This window comes from Cyprinodon tularosa, unplaced genomic scaffold, assembly GCF_016077235.1.
Source record: "Cyprinodon tularosa strain WSP-4 unplaced genomic scaffold, ASM1607723v1 ctg522, whole genome shotgun sequence".
NCBI lineage: Eukaryota > Metazoa > Chordata > Actinopteri > Cyprinodontiformes > Cyprinodontidae > Cyprinodon > Cyprinodon tularosa.
In genome coordinates, this window is record NW_024039255.1 from 611560 (window position 1) to 638379 (window position 26820).

The 26820-nt window shown below is 39.5% G+C and overlaps 2 protein-coding genes across 2 annotated transcripts in view; one reads left to right on the forward strand and one right to left on the reverse strand.

Moving 5' to 3' along the window:
* Nucleotides 1-26820, reverse strand: part of mrpl11 (mitochondrial ribosomal protein L11) — a 125802-nt gene that overhangs the window by 33075 nt on the left and 65907 nt on the right. The gene's annotated exons all lie outside the window — the stretch shown is intronic.
* Nucleotides 1427-8672, forward strand: tmem265 (transmembrane protein 265). The gene is made up of 2 exons (XM_038303982.1): nucleotides 1427-1974; nucleotides 6812-8672. Exon 2 carries the CDS (start codon nucleotides 6814-6816, stop codon nucleotides 7864-7866), a length of 1053 nt encoding a protein of 350 aa, XP_038159910.1. The 5' UTR covers nucleotides 1427-1974; nucleotides 6812-6813; the 3' UTR covers nucleotides 7867-8672.

Genomic DNA, 26820 nt, shown 5'->3' on the forward strand with positions numbered 1-26820 from the left:
CCTCTGGGCAAAATTTAGTTGTACATTTGCACCTCAAGAACAAAGGACACACTTTTGAAGATCAAGGTGTTCAGATTTTGGACAGAGAGAACAGATGGTTTGAAAGAGGCTTCAAGGAAGCTATCTTTGCAAAAAAAAAAAAAGACATCACTGAACGGAGTGGGAGGATTGTGATTTCAGCTTCCAAGCATTTAAAAGCCCATTTCTCCTTGTGCACGCTCCGTTTAAAAGTTGCTGTTCTCACAGCTCATAAAACTTTACTGTGCCCTATAGTCCGCCATAACCCCTAAATCCCTCAATCAGTATATAGAGCGAGGAATATATAGTGGATTTTATGGCAAACTCAGTTAACTGACCATTCAGACAGATTATCACTACTTTTTGCTCCCTGTTGGTCCCTGCACCATCTTTGTTATTATTCGCCACTGTTGGGTAGCGACAGCCTATGGTGACAGTGGGCTGCTGAGACAGCAAATCCCAAAATGCTTTGCGAGTAGCTCTCCACGCAAATCATTCTGGGATAAAGCTGCTTCTTCTGAGGCCTTTCTTTGCATCTCTTTATACACTTCTTAGACACCTTTTCTCTTACGACCGTCAGCCATTTTCAAAGAACCACAGTGAGAAAGGTGAGCTTCAAAAAACCGTAGCTCACCCCACATAAACGCCTTAAAATTGCTGTATGTATTGATCTTTGCATGTCTTTATCATGTTAAAAGTAAATGTAGATGTCTCTTTGCATTTAAATATTTAGGTTTAGTGGAACCAGTTCACCAGCTGATTAAGTTAATTCAACATGCTATTTTTCAGTTTAGATATTTCTGTGCAGTGGCTTTTGAAGCATCAGATCTAATTTCTCCATTTCTGGTAGGTTGCACTTTTTCCTTCCAACCAACTTTTTCTTTAAAATATAAAAGTAAAAGTCAAGACATTCATTCTCATTTTGCCACAATATCAATATGTATGATCAACAAAAAGAAAGTTTGGTTGTTTACATCTTAACAAAAAAATCGTTGGTGGTCCAGGTAAACTTACAAATGTTCATTTGCTGGTGAATTTATTTGTAGTCCATCTAAAAAAAAATTAATCTGTTGTGAAGCTTATATTTCAAATTACAATTCTTTAAATCAAAACAAATAAATAAAAATAAAAAAATGCTTCTTGCTTAGTTTTGTCACTCGAGCGCTTCTGGCTAGATGCTGGGATTGCTCGTCCGTGGCTCCATCCAAGCAACATCCGCCACTGCCTGCAAATGGCATCATTATTAGAAATATTACCATAACTGTAAGAGACTGCTCTGAAATATTCATCCGTTCCTGCTGAACTTTCCACGGCTGATGGTTGAGGAGGAACTGAAGGAGGGTGGGAGGTCTGAGCTTGGAGCACGTAGCCTGCTTACAAATTAGCACGAGCAAACTCAGCGTGAGGGAGTTTTTTTTTTCTCCTTGCATAGAGCTGCCTCTCCTTTTTCTCACTCTGGAGACACCTTCTCATCTGAAAAGCGGCTGCTGTTGCTCCACTTCTGAGCGACTTCATGTCCGCTCCGCACAGCCGGAGCAGCAGGAGCAGCTCCCCCCCTACTTCTCCTGCACGGTTCTCCTCCCCCGCTGCTATGTCAAAAGATTAACAGACCCCCACACTGCGGGGAGGCGACAGACTCGCACATTCGGATTTTCTGCACAGGAAAAAAACAGGGGAAAAAAGGAGCAGAGAACTGAGTGGAAACGGGAAGGAGGCATCTGCGCTATAGCAACGAGATGAGGTGGAAATGTTCAACTATGAGGGTCAACACCTTCTTAGTGCTTCTCCATGAAGCTTCCCCCGAAGCCTGAGAGCGACCAAAACCCCGGACAGTGACACTTTTATCGGTTCATCATCGACGTTAAAGGAGTAGGAGGGGGGGGGGGGACTTTATTGGCCATCCGGCCGCGCTTCTAAATCAAGTCAGGACGATTGAGTGCAACACGAATGGTTTGGGTAACTACAGCTTCACTTTTTAATTATTATTTATATAATTGTTTATTGGCACTGTTTAAATCTATAATACCCACAGTTTTGATCTGTGGTTATGAAACAGGTGTTGTAGAGGTGTCGTTTTTATTGCATGTTGTAAAAGTCAAGGATGCGAGACGGTTTGCAAGAAAGACCGCATGCAGGGCAGCTAATGAGGGAAAATATAACAAAGGTGATAACCGTGCAGATAGCAAACAGCAACTCTGGATGTCATCTGACTAAATGCACATCACTACAACATCTGCTGATGTGGATTTGAATCTGCAGGGAGGATTTAGTTAGTAACGTCAGGGACTCTATTAAATTATTAGATGGGATATAATAGCTCTCACGTTGTCTTGATGCCCTTGATGCTCCTCCGCCACCTGTGGTTGTGAATTGTGTAGTTTGGGGACTCCTTGTGAGGGGTGTTTATGGAGATAAACTGCAGGTGCAGACAAATGAATCTTGGCTCTAACATGGCTTTCTGTCCACTCGGGGAATCACCCGATATTAATAGAAAATGAATGGAAGTGGCAAAGCCAGAGCCGCGCTCTATCTCTGTCAAAGAATTTAGGAGCTTTTTGGATGATTACTTGGACAATGCAACACAGAGAGAGAGAGATAGGAGGGTGAGGAACCTGCTTTTTAGTGCTACCTGCACACAGTAACTCATGCTTACTGTGAAATAGCCTGCATCACCTTGTCAACAGCCGTGTCACTTCCGAGACGGCAAGAATGATGAATTTGGTCATTACTGATGAGCCCGACTGGACAGGAGGGTTGTCATCTCTGCCTCTCTCAGAGCAGAATACATTACAGAGCGCGGACACGGCGAGTGGAAACACAAACACTGGGCTGGTAGGGAGATTTCCAGGATGAGGATTCAAGGCGCAGGTGAAATAACTTAGAAGGCACGACCTCTGAGGAAGGAGTCAGCTGCTACAATCGCTGTGAACTTCTCTTCACCCACACCTCCCTCGTTTATTCCCTGCAGGCTTAGCTTCCACCCAGAGAAACAACAGAAACATTAAAAATTCCAATATCTGCTCCATTAGCGGCTGTGAGGAAATTCATTCAGGTTTTAGGGGATGGTAATCAGCTGGCTGAGAGACAAAAGGTGTCACGGCCAATTAGATGTTTCCGATCCTGGCTATGCCTGTCCACCCCCACAGTGCCTTAGAGCAAGATCAATCAGATCGCCATCCCTCATTGTAAAAGCTGAACCTCAGATGTTTTTATTCTCTGTTACTACCAAACAAGCACAGCCTGGGTATACGCGTTAAAATTAAAAAAAGTTCAAAACCTCTGAAATCATCTGAAAACACCAAGCCACTGGTCAAAATGTCATTTTTAGCAACATCATGGGCTGGCGTTGGAGTGACTTAAGTTTTCTCAGGATGTAAGGTTCCTACTCCACAAAAAGACCCCTGTAATTTACCTTCAGACCAGCATAGATGGCTTTAACAAATTGGAAATATTCCAGGTAAGGACAAAGTGCCTACTGGAGAGTCACCTCGCTAATGAATATTACATTTTTAGACCAAAAGCTATGAGCAGCATGTCAGTCAAAAAGCACTCAGTCTTTAGCTTTAGTTAAACTTTAGTGCAGCTTGGTTCGCCACAAGGTTCAACCTTAAAAAAAGTTTTGTTTTTTTTGTCAATTTTAATAACACTCATTCAAATTAAGTCCTATCACAAAAATAAATCATTTTAACAAAATAGAAGCAAAGGACAAACGTAGAGAAAGTTCCTTTATCACATATATAACTAAATCATTTCACCTAGGAGACTTAGTTTGGAAGTTTTATTTTTAGTTCAACCGTTTACAACAAATTTTCCTTTTTTAATCTATCTTGTTTTGTGAGCACATTTTATTCTCCTGTTAAACAAATAAATACTTGTATTTAAAGGTACAGTGGAGCATGTTCTTTTTCCGGGTGGATCATCAAAATAAGTGGTCCTCCTAATTGTCAATCAATCTGGTGATATGTTTACATAAAGCCGTCCTATGTGCTCGGCCCATTTTGACTTGCTGGTGGTGAGGCTGACATGGTGGAAAAATTGCAAATCTTTTGGAATGTAAGCTTTTATGAGCGATGCATGAGGGCGTACATGAGGAGAAATAGGCTCCTACACGCTCTTGCACACGTTAAATAGGCGTTTAATAGGTGGAGAGGGCGGGTCTTTTAAAAAATTCACAAAAGAAACAAAATTAAGCGATGTGCTTCATTGAATTTTTGATGATAAATACAGAAACAGCAATTATAAACATAAGAACAACAATGACAAGCATAATATTCATAGCCATCTTATTATTAGTAGTATTTGATATATTATTAATAATAGTAATAAAACAATATTCAGTGCAAGTAGGCTACATATTATTTGACAGGAGGCGCTAGGGGGGTTAGATAATGGGTAGGATGGAGCTGGGCCAAAAAAAGATTGAGAACCGTTGGTCTAAAAGGAAAAAAAAAATCAGATGAAGAGAGGAGGGACCTGAAGCATAAGTGTCCAAAAAAAAAGAAACAAAATGAAAATGTTAGAAAATCTTACTCCAAGTGGCGAGCTCTGCAGACCTCATGCCAGATTACGATTCTAAACAAGCTGTAGTTCTGTTAGACGGATATTTTTCCAATTTTTTTATTCATAGTTACATTCTGCTTCTGTAAGTTTTTATCTGTGAATGATAAGATATGATTGAATGATTCGAGAAATGGTGCTACGGAGGATTGTGGACGAGCTCAAGCTCAAAATGAGGGATTCTCATGGGGAAAAACATTTTGGGGCAGGGCTTAAAGTTCATCCTGTGCAGCATCAGGAACATTTTCTTTTAAGCACAAAGCGAGCAGTGAGAAGATACACATTAAGACCTAACGTTTAGATTCGGTTCTCCTTTCTTTCTAACAGCAAAGTCGGTAACAGCTGGAGATCCTCCCCATATTGGGTGGGGTGTCACATTTAACAGGGGCAAGTGGCAGGTGTTCTGTATCTGTTTGGTAAACTTATCGAACTGACTGGGCTGTAACGGATATTCTGGCATGACTATTTTTACCATAATACCCACATTTTGTTTTTAATCTTCCATCTATTTTAACTTAGAACAACAAAAAAAAGCCCAAATCAACAGGTTAGACCGCTATTTTTTTTTTTATTAAACTACCCAGAAAGCCTCTATGCAATATAAATGACTATTTTCACGTCTTAAAAACAGCATATTTCTAGATTTCGTCCTTTCACTACACAGTGATGAAAAAAGGTTTTCCGTTATTCAATTATCAAAAGAAAACTAAAAAGGGTTTTTAGGCCATCTCTATCAATACACATAGGATATTATAATTATTAATGCATTTTGCCATATGATTTTAACAGCTTTAGCAGTAATGAATTATTTTCTCCTTGGAATTACAATATTTACATCATGTTATGCACTTTTGTTTGATAATCATCGCATTAATGATGTGATAACCTGAAACCATGTTAATGGTTGCCAAAACATGAGATGCTCATATCATGCAGGCTCCCAAATATGAATTTGAATTAATTTAGGCCAGGCTTGCTTGAGTGGATGAAAGTCACTTTCACTTCTTCATCACCTCCTTTTCCCCTGAGCTTATTTATGAACTATCACCATCATGCAGTAACACTTTATTAGCCATGCAGACAGCCCAGAAGGCCTTTTAATCTCTCACTTACAGCTTTCCTAATCCACACATGCACCAATGTCTACAACCCGTGGTTTCTCTTCCCAGTAGGGAGACCCTCTGTCGTCTCTAATGACTCAGACAGGATAGAGGAGGAGACGGAGCCTCCTGAAATAGGGAGGCGATGTGTCCGTAATCAGTGTGATATCAATACAGGTTTTTCACTGGCACACTTTTCTCAGAGGTCGGAGTCACGGTGACAATCTCTAGCTCGATCAACTATTAAGGCGCGTCCGAAACTGGTAACGATTTTATATTACAATGTGATCGATCTTCTGAGGAGTTGACACCGAACAGGGAAAACAGACAGTGCTGCTGCGTTTTTCACACAAAAAACACAACAGAGGGAGATGGAGACCGCAGTTCGATTCTTCTCTAAAGTCAATGATCATTTCTCACTCCTGAGGATCGATGCCGTTTTTTATGCCGTCCGTGGTTGATGCACATTATGAGCTGTGGCAAAATTATACGATGAACCCTCCTAGCTCAGCCGCAATGGCATTGTCTCTGTGAAGCCGCCACAGCAGTGTACACAAAGCCACGAGACAGCGCGTCTCCAAACAAATAGCAAGTTATCAATATTCATTTGAAGCTAGATGGGGATTTGGGATGATTAAAGGCTGCAGCGAGGTATGAGAATAAACACAGTAGACTATAGAGGCAAAGAAAGAGCTTTGACAGGGCACCTAGCTCCCCCTGAATGCGATTAATTAATAATGAATGAGCGAAGCATTGGAAAAGTAACAGAAGGAACAAACGCAAACTTATGGAAAAAAAAAGTCTGAATCAAAAAGAAGCAATCTTGGCTTCTTTATGGGAAATGAGGGATATTTAATTCAAAGAACTGTGGAGGAAAGATGGAAAATAAACAGTTTAATAGGCTTCCCAGCTTGAATCGCCAGGGTGTGTAGCTCTGGCCGAAGATGAAGGAGGCTTTCTGCTTCCTCTGCAGCTATTGTCTTTAACCATAGCAACAGGCATCAAAGTACTTTACAGTTGGTTGGGAAATAATGTAGGAAAAATAAGCGTGGTGTATTCCTGCACATTTGTTACTTTTTACTGGAGCACAGATGGCTCGGTGCAGAAAAAGATGTTAATATATGTCTCTGTTCCAGGCATGGTGCCCACGCCCCAGGTGTGCGTATCAACCCTGGTCACGGTGAGCACGATGGCGGTGGTGGACCTCTATCTGCTGGAGCAGAGCATGCTGGGATCCCGGGGTGCGTCTGGACCCAGCGTGTGGCAGTATGCGGCGGTGCTGCTAGGTGACGTCTGCTTCCTGCTTGCCCTGCGCTTTGTATCAGCAGGCGTGGTTTCTGAGGCACAGTCGTCACGCCGCGGTTTTGCCAACGCCCTCTGGTTCCTGTTCCTGTCTATGCTGCAGTTGAAGCTCTTCTTCGTCTGCCACAACTACAGGCAGGAGCGGCGGCCGCCCGACCCGCTGGCCAGGAAGACCCTGACGTTGCTGCTGTCCATCTGCCTGCCCTCACTGTTTCTTATACTGACTGGAGCTGATCACATGACTCCACAGCGCCGGAAGCAGGAGGTGCGGAGCCGGCTGCTGTGGGTTGTTGTGGACCTCCTGGATGTGCTGGACCTGCAGGCGGGGCTGTGGGAAGCCCAGGCTGGGTCTGGAGGAGTTGTTGAGCAGAGGTTACCAATCTGGGCAGAGGGCCTGGTGTTCTTCTACTGCTATGCGCTCTTGCTGCTGCTTCCCTGTGTGGCCCTAACAGAGCTGGGGGCCACCAGCTTGCCAGGACAGAGGGGGCCCCGTAGGGAGGCTCTGTACCCCTGGCTCAGCTTGATCACCATTAACATCTTCACCCTGGCTCTTAGGGGAACAGGCATGCTGTGGTACAGAGACTCCCGAGTTTCGACTGTGTTTCTGGGGAAAAACGTGCTGGCTTTGGCTGTAAAGCTGAGCTCAGCCTGGGAGAGACACAAACAGGAGCGCAGTGCCACAGGAGCTGGGACCATAGCTGGAGCAGAACCAGAAGCCTCCACCATGCCAAGGCAGAACTTGGAGCAGGACGAGGGACAGAGCCAGGGGAAAGCTCCTCCTGCTCATTTTCACACACTAACTCGCTCCCAAAGCCACACTCTCTCCCAGGTCAGCCTGGAACCCACAGCAACACCCTTGGGACCCCCTTTTATTTCCCATGAACTGTAGAGAATCACTTCTAAAATGCATGCATGCAAATACCGTATGTGTGCTCACACAAATTTCAGAAACTCAAGTAGACTGAAGTGGTATCACCTCCCAGCAGCGGGCAGAACGTGGAGCTGTGGAAATGCGTTTGGCATGCTCGTCTGTTCGTGCATTATATCTGGCTGGGAGCAACTTGAAATGCATTGTTGTGATTTGTGGGAGTGCGTTTTCAGAGTCAACACTGTGAGCAGCACTGCCACACTGTAAAGTGTATCGTAGAGATGTTGAAGCCTAGTGAGTATTCTCTGTTGTATAATGGAGGCTTAACTGCCTAACCTCTCTCGGTTTGCTGTTGTTTAAAATCCTCTCTCCTCTGACAAATATATTTTTAGACTTATCTCTACTTCTTGTTAAATATCCATTAATATCCAAGTTCAATTGTATGGTTCTTTGGACGAACTGGATAATTAGATACCAAAATCTGCGCTGTGACCTTTCAGTACACATTTTCTGTCATTACACGTTAGAAAGGTTTAACACAGGGAGGTGAGGTCTCATTTTTCTTTTCCTTCTGTACCAAAGAGCCAACAATTAACATCTGTATGAGGAGAAGCTCTGCTGTACTCGTCCACACTGTGCTTGAATGGTTGTTTTTTTTTTCAGTAAATTTTATACTGGAGATTTTAGTCCAGGTAATGTTTCCCTTTTGAGATTATTTACAGCTCATAAAAAAGATTTATAATTTTTGGGTAAGGAGAAAATTGAAAGATTATTTGAAAAAAAAAAAAAGTCAAACTACTGGGAAAGTAAGTTAAGGGTTTTGTGGAGGATGTTCTTTTTCTAGGTGAATCATTAAAATAAGTAGCCCTCCTAACTGTCAATCATTCTGGTGATATATTTACGTAAGGCTGTCCTACGTACTCATCCCCATTTTCACTTACCGGTGGCGAGTCTGACAAAGTGGAAAAATTGCAAATCTTCTTTGAAAGTAAGCTTGTGTGAGCGATGCAAACAGAAACTTTTATACAGAGTGTGCACAAGGAGAAATGGGCTCAATAGGCTTTTTTTTTTTTAAGTGGAGAGGAGGTCTTTCCAAAAAAATCGCAAAAATCCTCCACAATACCTTTAAGAAAGGGTTAATAGACGTATTTCTAAAGGACGTTTGAAATTCATACCAGACACCTGAACCAACTCAAGTTTCGACATGAATCGGAACTTTTAATTCCAATGATTCAATTGTTTACAATAGACAAAGGTAACAAAAGCATAAAAAAATCTCTTATCTTTAAATCAAATTCTGCCTCCCTTCTACCCACTCTGTGCTAACTAATATCCGCTACTTCAACCCTTATTGATGGTGTATGCTAAGGTTACTCATTGCTGAGGTATCTCACCCCAAAGAGCTCTCCCAAGACCTTCACAAGATATCGTTGCAAAAACACTGACGTATCTCTAACCTTCTGACGGTCCCCTGGAGGGCCAAAATCTAAAAAAGCAGAATTCCATAAAGAGCCCTGAAAAAGTCTAAAGAATAATCAGGAGATGTTTTCTATGGCAGAGGACAACAGACACTCAGAAAGATGAGGGATTTAACATGTTCCATTTTACTCAACTACCACGGCCTTTATAAACTCACCAAGACTCCACTGCTGAATAAAAAGCTCCTTACAGCATTGAACAAACCTTGCATTGAGGAGGAATAACACTGCCTGTTGTCCAAAAAACTAAATACTGACACAAAGGTTTGGAGGTGGGAACTTCATAATGTGTAGCTATTTTTCACCTTCTGACACCGGATGACCTAATAATACTCAAGGAAGAGTGAGATGTACAGCTGCACTATAAGAACCAGACAATGAAGCAAGGATTTCCCGAATTATCAAATTCATAAAGCCATTAAAGGAATAGTACACCCAAAACATGATTAGCCTTCATTTTCTACTCACCCCCATGCTGAACAAAACTCTGGAGTACTTTTTTGATATCTCAAATGCATCTGGAGATCTGGGAGGCTTCTTGCTGTCTGCTGACATTCAAATAATGGAGGTCTATGGCGCCCGAGGCAGAAAGGTCCATAAAAGTCCACAAAAAACGTGTCAATATTCCTCCATACTGCTCGTCCAATGTATTCCAAGTGTCCTGAGTGGGTAGCATCCAGAATTTACTCGAAACGAAGTCATTTAGAACGTTTTAGGGCCTAAACAGTAGTGTATAGGATTTCCTAATAGCGCCCCCATGCGCGCTCTCGATTCTACGGAAGCCAGCAGACCAAACCGGAAGAAAGTGCGCATTCAGCGTCTGCTCTGCCGATAATGCAAGCGTAGAAGAAGAAATGTGCTGTTTACCTGTGCAAAGAAAGAAACAACGAAAGAAAAATGTCTGAGGACTTCAGTGTTGAGGAAGAGCATGAGTTCTTTGCCGAGCTGAATGCGCTGGTTTGGTCTGCCGGCTTCCGTAGAATCGTGAGCGCGCATGGGGGCGCTATTAGGAAATCCTAAACACTACTGTTTAGGCTCTAAAACGTTCTAAATGACTTTGTTTCGAGTAAATTCTGGATGCTACCCACTCAGGACACTTGGATTACATTGGACGAGCAGTATGGAGGAATATTGACACGTTTTTGTGGACTTTTATGGACCTTTCTGTCTCGGGCGCCATAGACCTCCATTATTTGAATGTCAGCAGACAGCAAGAAGCCTCCCAGATCTCCAGATGCATTTGAGATATCAAAAAAGTACTCCAGAGTTTTGTTCAGCATGGGGGTGAATAGAAAATGAAGGCTAATCATGTTTTGGGTGTACTATTCCTTTAAAGAACTAGAGATCACAGTTCCCAGTAAAGGCTCCCATATATTTAAACAGCTAAAAACAACTGCTTTGGCTATGTAAGCAAAGAATAGGACCAACTTTTCCACATAAGATATTTAAAAAAAAAAACAAAAAAAAAAACAATACTGCTAAGTATTAAATACATTTCAGTGAGGTTTCTCAATCCGTCCTGCAAATGTTATTCCTCTTTACTGCACATCACCTGATTTATGGACTAATTTGAGTTGATTTCTTTGCAGGTATTGATTTTTTGGGGGCTGGTTACTGACATACTGGTGTGAATTTCATGTCAATAGGCCCATTAGGAATATTCCTGCTCACATACTTATCTTCCCCACTAACTGCTGCTCTTGCTCTCCACTATTTCATAAGATATATTTAGCTGAGGTAGCTTTCTGGTTTCTGGTCAGGATGCTTCCCTTGAGGATTTTCTGACTATAGAAGTAGACCCCAAAACCATTGATCCCTTCTGGCCTGGAAGGGTTTAGAAGCCCTCAAGGGCTTGTTATCTCCCCCTCCAGACACATATGAGAAAAAGAAGGGGGCAATGGCGGCAAGTAGAGTTCGGTCATAGGGTATAACTAAGCTGCAAAGGAGAATCTCTCCTGAAATTAAACCTATAATTTATGAATTCATGTAGTAATGTGGCAAAAAGGTGCTTATTTAACCCATTAATAAAGTATTAATTAATTTTTTTTTACAGTGGCAGAATTTATGAAGCCTTTTGATTACATTTACAGATTTAGAAAAACAAACCAAAAAAAAAAAATGCATCAGATATTTGAGCTTTTGGTCTTTTTTTTTACCCATTAGAATGGAGCCATTCTTTGGGACTAGGAAGACTGATCCCAATGTCACCAATTTATTTGGGCCACGTCAACAAACATGCAAACACTTCTGACTGGTGACCTATATCCTGCGGTATGAAAGGAAAGGTTGAGCCATTAAAACGCACAAATTGTCAGTGACTGGCTTAAACAGAGGAATAAAGAAGAGATCAATAAATGCCACAACTTCCATTTTCGTCTTGTTCATATCAAGGGCTTAGATGGTGGAGGACATTTGTTGACATGGCCAGAATTAAAAAGGTGAAATGAAACACATTCAACCTTTTCCTGAAGATGTGTGTGGCTAGCTTTCTACTGGGATGTGGAGATCTAGTGACATTCAGCATTGAAATCACTTCATTTCAAAAGAATTGTGTATAAACACTTTACACAAAATGTCAAAGAAAACAGAGAGTTAGTTATCTCTAGCTTTTAGCTGAATGGCTGTTTCTCTGTGATCAGCATAGGTTGATAGACCACTGATAACACACCTCCTCCCTCCCTTTTGTCATCAGGATGATATGTACATTGAATCTACTAATAATAATGACACTGAATTTATTCCTCCATTTTAAAGGGAACCAAGATCAAATTTACCACTATCCTTCTTTCTTTAATAACTTTGGAGCAGTAGAATCAGGCCTTTTATAATAAAGTAAATCCACTGTAGCATCTTTGCAGTGACTTGCATAAAACCTGGTTGCCCTGAAACGACTTCAGCTAAATAAGGAGTTCACGATCACATTCAGAAATGTGTAGAACCTTAAACTATCCCTTTACATTTTGTTTCCAGAAAAATCTTTCATCGTGGTGAATATTTTTCTAGATCTTTCAGCTTTTCTTTAGACTCTGACTGCTGGAAAAAGTGTCACAGCCCTAGTATTTGGTCTAAAATAGATAGATGTAATTTGGATTTTTGGAGGAGTATTTCCCCTATTAATTTCACAGAATCAGCTGAGGAATCCTGCTGATTCCTCTTTTTAAAATTACATACTTTTTCAGACCTATGCACGGATGGATGGATGGATGGATGGATGGATGGATGGATGGATGGATGGATGGATGGATGGATGGATGGATGGATGGATGGATGGATGGATGGATGGATGGATGGATGGATGGATGGATGGATGGATGGATGGATGGATGGATGGATGGATGGATGGATGGATGGATGGATGGATGGATGGATGGATGGATGGATGGATGGATGGATGGTAGGTACATGGAGAGATGGATTGATGGATGGATGGATGGATAGATGGATGCACGGATGGATGGATGCATGGATCTATGGATGCACAGATGGATGGATGGATGGATGGAGGGATGGAGGGATGGATGCACTGATGGATGGAGTAAAGCATGGAGGGATGGATGCACAGATTGGTGGATGATACATGGATGGATGGATGGATGCACGGATGGATGGATGGATGGATGGATGGATGGATGCACGGATGGATGCACGGATGGATGCACGGATGGGTGGATGATACATGTATGTTTGGATGGATGGATGAACGGATGGATGCATGATGGATCGATGCATGACTGATGGATGGATGCATGGATTGGTGGATGCATGGAGGTTTTGGATGGATGAATGGACGGATGAAACTTGGACAACAAGATTTAAGATTCAGTTTAAATTCCAAGAGTCTGTTTTTCCCCCCATACTCTTTTCAGACCTGGAAGAAAAACCCAGACTTCTTCCGAGGTTAGAGGAAACTGTATTCCCTAAAGCTGTCTGTCACAAAGACATATTTATCAGCAGATGAGCTGGAAGATGGTGAATCTGATCCTGGCTATATCTTATTTCTAAAAGACATGGCATTCAGAAACCATTTGCTTCAGGTTAATATAGGCCTGAGATGAATCTTTTAAGTCTAAATTTGGCCGTTTTCCACATTTCAAAATAATATCCTACTAGAAATGGACAGAAAAGGGTTTAGAAAACAGTCTAAAGTCCAAACACATTTTTTTCTTTAGGCTTTGGAAAAGGTTATAGAACTATAAACCCTCACAAAATTTAGCTCTTTTCCCTGTGCAAAAATCTACGATGTCAACAATGAAAGATACGGTCTGCATACCTGCTCTTTCAATCTGTATGCACATCAAACACTTCTTGAGCCTACTGTAACACGAACCACACAAATCGCAGGTATGTTTTACTACGTTGTTTACAGAATTTCAGTGCGATATAAGTAAACCCTTTACAGTTTTTTTTTTAAACCCAGGTTTGATGTGATTTTTACTTTTATCTGAGTCTGTCAGTCATTTTTAAGAACAAGAAAGAAAAAAAAAACTGCCTGTCAAAGCCTCTAATCTCTTAAGATGAAGGTTGGCTTTTTGGTTTTGACTTATTTTTTTTTTTACTAGAAATAGAGCTTTTCATCGGTAAATGTATCTAGATGTTGGGTTGAGATGTGCGGTTAAGTGCCTTGTTTCCTCCCAGAGCAATGAGAGGCGTACACATTGTACCATGGCGTATCATGTGGAACTGGGACATAGGCTGTGTGAAGTGAATATACTGTGAAGCTGGTTTCTGAAACACATTCAGAGTGCAAACTAATAAAAATGTTTCATACTCCCATGATGTTGACACTTCATTTGGTATTACGTATTACTGGTGCACTGTTATGTTATATAAAGCCAGAAGGCATTCATGGTGTATAACTCAATTTCTCTTAAAGCCACATCACAGTGAAAAGGCATTTGCTTCTATATAGATTTTCCCTTTTTTTCTTTTATCACATGTGTATTCCAGAACAATCAAAACATTATAGAATCTCATTGTCACTCATTGTCACAGGACAGTGACCTGCTTTTTGATTTGATTGGGATGAGATTTTTAAAAAAGCATAGTAAATATGGACCAAGGCTGAACATTCCAGTGGTGTTTGGCCAAGAGGGTGTCAACCACTCATCTAGGAGGTAACTGAAGGGCCCGGGACAACAGCTAAGGCTGGGCATACATGATCAGCCTCTCACCGCCACCTCTCAATCAGGAATTGTAAGGTCAGGAGAAAATCAAACATGTTTGAAAGTCAGTCGGCCGTCGTACGGTGTTTGTGAGCAAATCCTGCTGTTGAAGCAGAGCTTCGAGCGTCTATGAGCTTATTTATCAGAACCTCATGCAGTGCGCATGTGCAAACAATCCAGTCCACTTTATTCATATAGCACATCTAACAAAAAAATTTTTTTTCCAATGTGCTGTATATAAAAACAAATAAAACAAAAGAAAAAAAAAACAACACACACAAAAAAAACAAAATACTGAGGGTTTACAATGAATAAATAAATAAAAAGGAGACATAGGACCACACAAATTATGCAGTGTTAAAAGCCGAAAAGTAAAAGTTGGTCTTAAGACCAGACTTAAAACACTCCACTGTTGAGAATGTTCGAATATGGAGGGGCAAAGTATTCCCGAAGTCTGGGGCCAACAATAGAAAAGGCTCTGTATCCTCTGGTTTTAAGCCTCATCTTAGGCACTATTAGCTGAAGATGGCCCTCAGACCTCAGATCATGTGCTGGAGAGTAAACCTGGAGGAGCTTTTAAATGTACTGAGAAGCCATTCAATTCAAAGTTCTAACACAAACAATAAAATCTTAAAATCAATTCTAAAACAAACAGGGAGCCTGTGCAGAGTCGCAGGACTTGTTGTTATGTATTGATGTTTTCTGGTCCCTGTTAAAAGACAAGCCGCTGCATTTTGGACCAACAGCAGATGGAAGAGAGCTCGGTGGCTAATGCCGGAATAAAATGCATTGCACTAGTCTAGATGGCTAGAAATAAAAGATTGTAAAACCTGCACAAAGTGGTAAAAAGATAAAAATGGTTTTACATGAGGTAAAAGGAGATGATAAAAACACAGTTTATTTGTTTGTAAAGTTTAAAATCGCTGTCTAAGGTGACACCAGGGCTGGTAACTTTGGAAAGTATAACATCCATGAAAGGTCCCAAGTCAGAAATGGCATTACCAAACGCCATAACCTCTGTCTTTCTCTCATTTAGTTTTCAGAAAACTTTGCAAGGGAATTCTTCCGACCAGCGTTATCTCTCGGCGCTGAGTCAGACGTGTGGTTTTTGGATGTGCGGTATGAGTAGGTAGATCGCATCAGAGCATCGGGCTGTACAGTGCATGTACACGCACCATGAGCTGTGAACTTTTAAACCCTGCCATCGTACAGTTTGAGCTGTAGCTGAGTACAACAATTAATAAATATTGTACAGTGTATGCAAGTTCTAAAGCACTGATGGCCTCAGTTAAAGTCAGGTCTCATGCTTCAACAAGTGGAAAGAGAGGAAACAAAAATGGCATCCAGGAGTTTAAAAGCAAAATCCACTGCTGACCAAAAACACATAAACAAAAACATCGACTTTTAGGAAAATATTTTTTGGTGTGACCAGATAAAAGTGATATTAACATGGTGGTGGTAGTGTGATGATTTGGGAAAGCTTTGTTGGTTTAGGTTCAGCATTAACTGATGTGATCCAGGTCCTTCTGTTGAATAATCAGGCCATTAGATCAAGAAAGATCATAAGGGTACCACAATTTCTGAAAATTTGTTCTGGCCTCATTAAAAATTAAATTCAATTAAGACATTGCAGAATGATGTTAAATAGGTTGTTCATATTTCAAACCGCTTTAATATGCCTAATGTAAAACACGTCCAAGAACAGTGAGTGAACATTCCTTCAAGGTGACATGAAAGACATACTGGTGCAAGGGGCTGCTTTTAAGGGTGGGAGAGCAGGTGGTCTGAACTTTTTCTTTCATTTTATTGTCTTGACTAAAATACCAGGATGGTTTGGAATTTATTTTTTCCCTGTAAAAAAAAGAACTGTATCAGGATTTAAGAACTGCATTGTGTGTTTACTTAAGCAATCTTCTTTAACGAGTTTGAGGATCGAAAAATAAAAAAGTAGAAATCCAAGAAATATATAAGAGGATAAATACTTTAATATAATCGTGCATATACTTATGCAGATCGAGCTGCATGAGATCAGATGAAAAGCCTTAATTTATCACAATCATACTGGATCTTCTCGGATGATCCAACAAGTCGTCTGACTTTAATGCTTAAAAAGAGGTCCTAGTTTGTGACGGGTGTGTCTTTTAAGAATGACACTAAAAGCCTGAGATCTTTTTTTTTCCCAAGGATGCACCTGCAGTTCTCATTCCACAGCTTTAATGGATTTGCCTTAATTGAGGCTTTTTGTCAAATAGGAAGTGCTTATTTTGACCGAGAGAAGCTTGGTTTTGGAGTGTACATTAAGAGAAATGGAGAGTACTTCACCAAAGGATATTCATTTAAAGTCACTACAGGGAATTTCACTCCAGCTCAGGGAGACTTTTAGGGAGAAACCTCAGAGGGATAACCAACATAGCAGACAGCATGCAGCCACTGTCTTTTATCCCTCTCCCTGCTTTGTTCGCTCTACATTTCAAACACATGCACGCTGCATGTCGTCCCTGTTGGGCAACTTCTCATATTTCTATTACACTAAAAGCACCGACTGCAAAGGCAGCAGCCGCGGCGAATGACTGCCTCTTAGAATTTGTTACACCTGTTCAGCTGCAGATACAACACTCAGCATTTTCCCTCAGCTTCTATTGTCTCATAATGTGCTCCTCCAGAATGGCTCATGAGCTGCTCTCCCATCTCTCCCATCCTCCTCATTCTTCTTATCCATTCGCCTGTGCTAATTTCACTCCAACTCGTAATTATTCTTGTACACCAAAGCTGTCAGTTCCTCTTTTTTGTCTCCAATTCCCTCTTTTATTTCTCTCGTTTGTTTAAATTTGCCCCGCAGCCGACAGGGAGCCTACCTCTCTGCACTTCCCTGTCAGGGGTGGTTAGTCAAAGCCAGGGAGGGAAAAAAATGAGGAGAAGAGGATGGCTAAGATTAAAGGGCTGGGGCAGCTGCCTGAAGCAGAATGGTTCCTGAATGCCATTTATCTACTGCTTCCTCCATATACTTAGAGCTGGAGCACAAAGCCACAACACGGCATCATGACACTGCTTGCAACTAGAGGCACCTTTGGACAAACATATGGCTTCGTTATGCTTCATGGAGCACTCTCTTACAACCTAAACCACCTCATTACTCTAATGCATATGAGCTGAAACACACCTATCTTTACACAGGGGCCACATTAAACGGACAGATGTCTAAATCATTCATCATGCGATCAGCACCACTGCTTTGGGAAAGAACTTCAAAGTAAAACTCTAAAAGAGGAGATGATGCAAAAGAAACTGATATGCAATGCAATAGCGGAGGCAAACGAATACTAATCCCGGTCTCAGATGTTACTGGGACATTTACCTCAGGGTCCATATCGAAGGTCCAATAAAACTCCATCATTACTTGATGAACCTTAACAAATTATTAAACACCAATTTTTTTAACAGATTTTGACCTTAGCTGACCAAATGGTTTCCGCCATCTTCTTTTTTTAACTAGAATAAAATTAAGAGAGATTGTTATCTTTATAAAACGTAAAATAAAATTAATAAAATAACAAATACTAGGTTTCCCCTTCATGCAACATGTTACTATGAAAAACCTTAAATAAGAATGCTTTTTAAAGTACCGGTAAGTGTACTTATAAGAACCGGACTAAAAAAAACATTAAATAAATGTTATTTAAAGATATAAGAAAAGACAAGCGAAGCATTTTAGATATTTTAGGGCAGAGAGAAATGTATACCACTAATGCGAGTTTACTTCTTAGTTTTGGATTTATTCAACTAAACTAAAGGATGTTGCTTCTCTGAGATCGGATTAGTCATTGAAAAAATAAGAAATGGAAAAAAAAAATGTAATTTTACACTCTGAGGCTAAGTAGATATTTAGTATATATCTGAATAGACAAACTGGGTAGCAAAAAAAAAAATCCAAATAATAATCTAAACCTTAAAATCTTTAATTTAAGCCATATTTGCATATTTTTTATGAATTTAAGAGGAGAAATTGGGTTTTTGTCTTTATCTCGTTCCTTAGTGTAAAAGCTCCTTCTCAATTTAACTATTTATTTATCTTCTAATCAGAGAATAAACAGGTCTGGTGTGAACTCAGAGTTTAGCATTAGCTAAACTCTGAGGAATTGCTGCTTTGAATTCCTGCTTTGAAAAACTCTCTTTGCATTTGAAAAAAGGCGAAACCAGCTAGACAGAGGTTTTGGAAGTGTTAGGACTGTTCAGAGGCAATGTTTGACACATTCTTAGTGAGAAATTAAATGAACAGGAAAGCAAATATGAAAACATAAAAGGCCTTAACCTTAAGAGACAACGGAGGTTGATGATCACACTTTTTCTGGTGGAAAATAACTTTAAACTGCAAAGCCAAACAGAGAACAGTCTTCAGGATGCAGAAATTAAGAGAAAAAAAATCACATAAGAAAATAGTTTAAAAAACTTTGAGTCTTTGATACGGCCAAACTTAGTATAAAGCATCCTTGCCTTTCTTGGACCATGTAAACAATGATTAAACTATACTAGGATAAAAATGAAAGAAAAGAGAAAAAAAAACAAATGAGCATAGCTTCATATCTCCCATGTTCATTAAAAACTCCTGAACTGCTTAAAGGTTTTATATCAGATCAGATTCTTCAAAAGGCTGCACAGTCCTGATTGATGTGATGATGCTTCAGGGTTCTAATCATCTAAAAAGGTGCTCTAAACCAGAACTCCTTGGATGGAGTTGCAGACTCATCCACAGTAAAATGAAGGAGTGTGTCTGGCTTGCTCGCCAGATGATGCATAAAATGTCCTCTGTAAAACAATGTGACACCAGTTAATGTACATGCATGCGTTTCCTATCAATTATGTGCATTAATTATAGAAAACAATTATCCATGTGATTTCTGGATTCTGGTAAAACAAAGTAGTTTCCTGGATTTAGGTGGAATAACTTGTATGAAACAAATTCATCTGATTATGATGTGTTCCAAGTGCATTTAACTTTACATAAAGAGCCTTTTAATACACACTTGACTCTACATTTGTAGATGACACTACACAAAGTCCAAGTCTGCTTCTCCTATAAGTTTAACAAGGGGAAATGTGAAAAAAAAAAAACAACTAAACAGCATACATACCATCACCAACATATGTAATCAAATCCATACATGTTGCTGCTACTGCCAGATCTTGGTGATTTAGTTTGTAAGAAGTAATTCCTTTGCCAAGGAGATGATAACAGGGTTCCAATAAATACTGCTGGGAACTGAAATAGGAACTGGGCAGTTCATGGTTTTAAGGGTTACAGTTTCAATGGTGCCAACATTTTCTCTCATATTTTTAGGATGCATGTCATAGAAAGTCCTAAAAATAACTAGAATTGTTATGTGAGATTGATCTATATATTAATTGGCATGCTTTCTGGTCATTTTTAATCAACATAAACACCACTTGTCTTACAAAGATTACAAGTACTTTAACATATTTGCTGACGATGAGCTGCTATGTTTCTGCATCCCCCTTCCACACAGTCCACAGCACTCGGTGATTCAGTATCTTAAAAATTACCACAGGTTCATGGGCAATACATTTTTTAGCCTTAATACTGAACACACCATATGCAAGATTGAAAATCTGCATTTTTCTTAAGTCGATGAAGCTAAAGACCACAAAAAAAAATTGGGGATTTCATCCACAATTTGAAACCACATGTTAATACAACCAACTATCATCAGAAAACAGATGAATTTAATAGAGGATAATGAGGATTTATTAAAACTTGAGCAAGCTTTTAGGTTTATTAGGTTAGGTTTATCATAAAGCTATCAATAGCAGTCAGTATATAAAAGAACCAAAGAGCGTCTTTACCAACACCAGAAAATTAATAGGTTATTTATCAGCACCCATCAACCGCAGACAGAGGTATTTACACCAGAAAAGGATTGTAGGGCTGACAAAATCTCATAACCCCCACAGTACCTTTGTAAACACTAATTAACATTGAATGGCTCTGCGGTAGAGGATGTCAAATTACCTTGCACTACACAAACAAAACATTGGCACTTGTAAGACACCAATCACACATGATATGGGAACATAGCTTTAAAACTGCAACTGATTAGCTTTAAAACAGATGCCTACAGGCTGGAATGAAAGCATGAAGAAAGGTATAAAAATCTGTGCATAAAAGCAAAATTGCATACAAACTATGACTAAATTCAGTTAGTATTAAGTGACAATAATGGTTTAATTTCAAAATATCATGTGTGTCTTTACCCTCTGATGTACTGGTTACGTTTCCAGGTTGTACCCACCTCTCTTTCAAGGCCGCTGAGGTTGGGAACCAGCTAGGTAAGTAGGTTTAGATGAAAGAGATATTAGATCTAAATTTTGACTACAATGAAAGAAATTCTAACAATCCAAGCCACAAGATGCAGACATTAACAGAAACATGAGAAAATTGTGTGCAGAATGATTTCAGCAAATTATTGCATGTATTTTTAATATGTCTTTCACTCAAGTAAAATACACCACCAGGACACAGCGAGGAACAAGTGTTCAAAGGTGAAACGAGCCTTAAACACAAAGCTGTACAGCAAATGCTGCGTACCCACTGGAGGTTAAAAAAGAAACTTATCTTTCAAATTCAAAATGTATGAAAAGGAAGCTGCATAACAATTTACCTTACCACTCTCAGTAATGCAGACAGTAAATGATTTACAAAAAAGTGACTTTGGTCTATTTTTTAAATTTCCAAATCACCACAACTAAAGAAAATATGTTTATTTATGTGACATAATAAATGGCATATTTGGTTTGGGAGAGCAAACATCCGCTGTGTGCGTAAAAGTAGCAAGGATTTAGCTAAGCCTTAAGTTGATCTGAAAAAAGGTTTAAATTTAGTTATTTATAGTAGCTATAAAGTGAGCCACTGAGATCACAATAAAAGTATTAACATACAACAAGGCAACTTTTTATGGACCACAGAGAAAAGTATTTGGGTCTATGAAAAATAACTGATTAAACAGAGAAAACTTTAAATTTTTTCACTCTGGACTCACAACATATGAACCAAACGGTCTGGAAAATATTTCCTTGCTGTAGTTAAAACATGCCATCTATGTCACATCACTGTGAGCTTGGTGAAAATGAGAACATCTCCAAAAAGATGTTAAAGAAATTGGGTAACATTTCTGAAAAAAATCTAAATTCACATTTTCATTTAAAATTTTCCATTACGGACAAGGCTTCAGAATCAGCTTTATTTGTTCATGACATCAAAATCAAGCAATATGACTCCAGTTACAGTTCTCAAAGTGTGCAGAGTTTTTTTTTTCTTATTTGTCCATAAATGAAAATGAAAACATATGCAGTGCAGTAGAAGTAGGGCCCCCGCATACCAACATGTGTCCGCAGATATCTGCATGGACTGGGCGCAAAGCTGAATGAATAAGATTGCGCATGCAGTGTCTCACTAAACTGCTCAGTGGAAAAGGAATTCAAGAGGGAAACAAGTGTTCATACTGTTCAAAATGTGACACTGAGCTGACAAAGCTCCCCAGATGATGGCGAGTAGCAATTCCCAGCTGCCCTTTCCACCTGACACTGACAAGTCTGGTGGGAAAAGAAACTGCGCAAAGCACACAACTAGACTTTGTTTTCTTTGTATTTGTAAAGCCAGAAGGCAAATTCATCCAACCATGCCATGGCAGTGTGTGAAAGTAAAGTAATTGTTTAGAGAATGTTATAGTCGAGTACGGTCGACTATGAAGTGTGGACTCAGCTGTGTTCACAAAATCCGTGCAAGTAAACTGGTAAAAAACAAATATAAGATATAAAGCCAATTTTCCAGGTTTTCTCCCCTTGAAAAAGCTCTTAATTTACTATCTTAAATACCATTGAAATATGAATAATAAAATATAAAACAAGAATCCTGAATATTTATTTTTAAATGGCATTATATACAGCGTAGAGATTTTAGACAAAGAAAACAGTTGTTCTACTTGTAGAAAATGAATGGTTGTTGTTGTATTGTATTGTAGCTTAATATAACTGACCGAGCTATTGTAAAACAATGAGAGCAGCTAGCCACAGTTCCACCCAGCTCTCCCCCTTTATATCATGGTCTTACAGTTACTTTGTTAGGCATAAACAGAGTTTTTTTCAGTTTTGTTATCAATCAGGTAAAACTTCATTGGCCATTAGACACAGAACACTACAGATTCTCCCGACTCGGCAAACGGACGCTGCATTATGTTATTAACATTGTCTGGGCAACCACAATGTTTTACGTCATGTGGCAATGTTAAGACAGTCACACAGAGTAATGTCACTGGAATCCGCAGGGCCCAAGCAGATCTGGTACCTACATCTGGTTTTGAGATTAGCCACCAGGTTCACTTAGCTTTAGCAGTCTGGTTCTTGTGGCCTGCATTCAGGAGATCTGATATGATGCTCCAAGCTACTTTTGCAAAAGAGAGTCAGGTCTGTGAGCAGATGTCTTTAGTCCCAAGCATGGTGAGGAGCATCATCACTTGCGTTGTAGAGTAGCGACTGGAATTGAAATCCGGTTCCAGTTCAGAACCGGTTCTGTGTGTTCCAATTCCATGGTACCATTTGGCAGCTCGCTTAATGATTCCATTATTAAGAATTACGTCACTTTTTCTACGTAAGTCACGCACACGGCATTTAGTAAGCAAGTACGACGTGACCAGGTGTAAGTCTAAAAGCAAAACAAAAAAAATGGCGTCCCATTTCGTAAAACGGTCGAAAGTTTGGATGTAAAGTGGCAATAACATCCGCGGGAATGCCGAATGCCGTGTTTTTTATGGACAGAAGCTAAAGTTACGACCAGCATTGAAGGCAACTCTGGTGGTAAGTAGCTAGTTTTATATCACTGGCTGCGCTTAATATGGTTCCTAGTAAATCATTTGCCATTTCTGGAAATAAAACAATTTCCGACCTCTCTTTTCAGGGTTATTAAACATGCTACGAAGTTGCTCCGCAGTTCAGGGAGCGAGAGAAAGGTGATGCTTGTTTATTTAAATCAGGGGGATGGCCTTCTCATTTAGATTTAGATGACTGTGACGAGACGGGTAGCCTGGATGGCTCAGAGGCTGGCAGCTCCCGTTCACTGCCTTCCGTTTTCGCTGAGGCAGGCAGAAATAGAATGTCCCAGGCGAAGGTAGACGAATGTCACCATGCACTTACCAAGTTCATTGTTTCACAGAATCGATAAGAGAATCGGAATCGTGAAAATCTTATCAATTCCAAACCCTATTGTGGGGGAGGTTCTGATGCTTTTAGAGCTTGCCACGAAACCAACATGGACAAGGTCCTATTTTGTTGCTCTTGGCTGATCTGTCACCTTCAGCATGATTGATGTATCCAGGGGTGAGATATTGCATTGAGCCACAGACAGACGGAGAATTTTCTTCAAATTGCTCCAAAAGTGACTCCTTCTCAACCTTTCTGCTGTGGCCCCTTCCAGCCTCGAGCAGATCTGCTATTTTATATCCTTACATAGCCCTCTCGTCTTGGCCAATGTGGAGAGATCAAATACTCATGTCATGTAATAAATTCAAATTACTTAGAAATCCATATTGGTTTCTTGGATTTTTGTTTCAAATTCTGTCACAGTTGAATGGCACCTGTGATAAAATTGAAAGATTTCTACATACTTTGCAAGTGGAAAAACCTGCAAAATCAGAATCAAATCTTAATAATAGCCATTATTCCGTTTCACAGTGGTATAGATGAGTAAGCTGAGAGGTGCTCATTGAGTTTATCAGAGAGACAGCTGGAAGGACAAAACTGTCTGTGGCAATGAGTTTTTGCTAATGGTGTTTTTTTGTGCTGAACTGAAGGTGACAGTCTAAACGCTACAGGATGTGTCGCGTCTGCAGAATTTTAAGCTGTTTTTCTGAGCCTAGACCTGTCCAAGTCCTGGATAGGGGGAAGGTCATCTTCAATATTTGGAGGAATCAAACCCCCTTCTTGAGGGAACATTAGACATAGTTGGATTCTCAATGAAATTTAATGAATTGAAGAGAGCCACAGAAAATCAGTCTAGGACTGAAAACGGAGATTGGACTGCACTTTGGACACCCCTGTGCAACTAGCTATATAAAAGGTATATAGAATAAATATATACAAAAATATATAATATATAAATATATTGAAAAATATTTGGCCATTCAGAAAAATATTCCTAAACACTTTAATACATTTTCTCTTTATTTTTCTTCTTCTATGCTAACCTTTGATAAAGACATCAAATAAAAAGCTTAAAAGAAAAACAAACCACCCCTGCAAACCCAAAACACACAGTCACAAAATTGGTGTTTTCATTAAAAAATCTGGCCTAACAGCAGAATAACTACAAAGATAAAGAATTAATTTCAAAAAGCTGCATTCATTTATCAGTAGCTTTAAAAGCAAACTGAGTATAAGTGACCTGAATTCCTGCTCCTCCAACTCCTTGTTATACAGACACACACAGCATTTCAAATACGTTATCATCTAAATTAAATGTTATCCTCATTCCTTGGAAATTTGTGTTTGTATATGTAGATGGTTTATTTCTTTTAGTGTAAGTTTAACTAACTCTGATTATTTTTTGACTTTCACATAGTACTGATAAGACTGAAAAGCATGTAGGCTTAAAATTCATTATTATTCTAGTTAGTTTTAAACGCCATTAAATCCATTACACTCATATTATTCTAGTGGCTGCAAAAAAGGAAGAAACAATGGTAAAACAATACTATTGTATTATAAATATTTTATATCATACAAACCAACATTTAAGCAAAGAACAGCTTATTTAGGAATTCCGCCTATTCAGAGATTACATTCCTTATATTTAATTTAGTAATTTAGCTGCTAAACGCTCCGCTTCTGCTTGCTCATGATCCAGACTCCCCAAAAAAAGAAAAGATTGAACCAAACAACAGAGAAAGAAGCCAAGAAATCAAAATAGATAGAGACGTAAAAAGGCTGACATGCTCAGCATAACGAAGGAGAGTCAGATCAGAGTTATTTTTACTGCCAGCAATCCTGTGATCCATTTGGAAAATGTATTCTAGAAGCTATAAGGCACAATCTGTGAAAATATAAGCTTTCAACTGCTGGGATGTGAAAAGATTACATTTCTAACACTGAATAACTTAGTGGAAACTCAGCTGAGGAGAGACTGTCATCTGCAAAGCCACTGGGAAAAATGCTTTTTATGAATTATGCAAAATTTAGGAAGAAAGGAAAAGAAGAAAGATCAGGTATGGAAGAAAGCTGCAGGGATAGCTGGTACTGAAATACTCACAAACTACTTGATATAAATATTAAATTATGCATCAGTAACCCTGCTTACAGAAATTCATTTGCAGAATCTGCTTTCTTTTCACAGTAAACCTGTTAGCAAGGTGGTGTGAAATGGAGCACAGATGAAAAAGGAGATTAAAAAAGACAAAAAGTCTCCAGAGGAAGATTATCAGAAGAACAAAAAGTCTCACATGTGATTTCTTGGGAGTAACAAGCTGAAGATCACGCTGTGACCCTCACAGCCCTCCTTCCTAAACATCAATCAGAGTAGTGGACTTAAATCAATTCTAGGATATAACGAAGCTGGAAGCTTTTGGACAGAACAGACTGAAAACTGAGACATGATAAACATTTACAACTATAATACCTACTACTGACAAACCTAACTTCTGCTGGGGGTCTTTCTCATGAAGTATGAATTGTGTGTAAAATTATTAGTTCAGTCTTCTCATCTCTTTTTACATATTTCTCAAACAGAGCTGTATAAACTTGAAGGTTTGATGGATTTTATTCATCAGGGGAAAGATGTTTGTTTGATGGGGGAGTGTGTGGCCTAAAAGGAACAACAGTCTATATCAAAGCTGTGCAAGTTCAATGCCCAACAACAAAGCTTGGAATAATTATAGGCAGCTTTTATTTTTCAGGCAAAATAGATGGAACCAATGGAAACTTGCAAAAAGCATTTCAAATGAGAGCAGGAACTTTGAAATTACTAATATAATGGGGTAGGATCACAGAACAATCTAATTATTTGTAGTCAGTATCCCTATAAACATTTTGGGATCATAGAAAGGGTTCTGGCTGTGAATCCCTCTGGATAAAAGTCCAACTGTTGATAAGAAATTAGAAATCAATCAAAAAAAAACCTCTGAAATTTGAAGATGCTGAAAGGTGAGTCCTTTCAGCATCAAGAAAAGACAAGCTAGAAGTTTTAAGGGTTGAAGATTGATTCAAATTATAGTCCCACAGCAAATGCCAGTTTTTATGAGTGACTTTCTTCAAGCAGTAGCACAGCAAAGGGCTGC

What these genes read in the sequence shown, in the direction of transcription:
- tmem265 (XM_038303982.1), top strand. Translation starts at nt 6,814, where the DNA reads ATGGTGCCCACGCCCCAGGTGTGCGTATCAACCCTGGTCACGGTGAGC.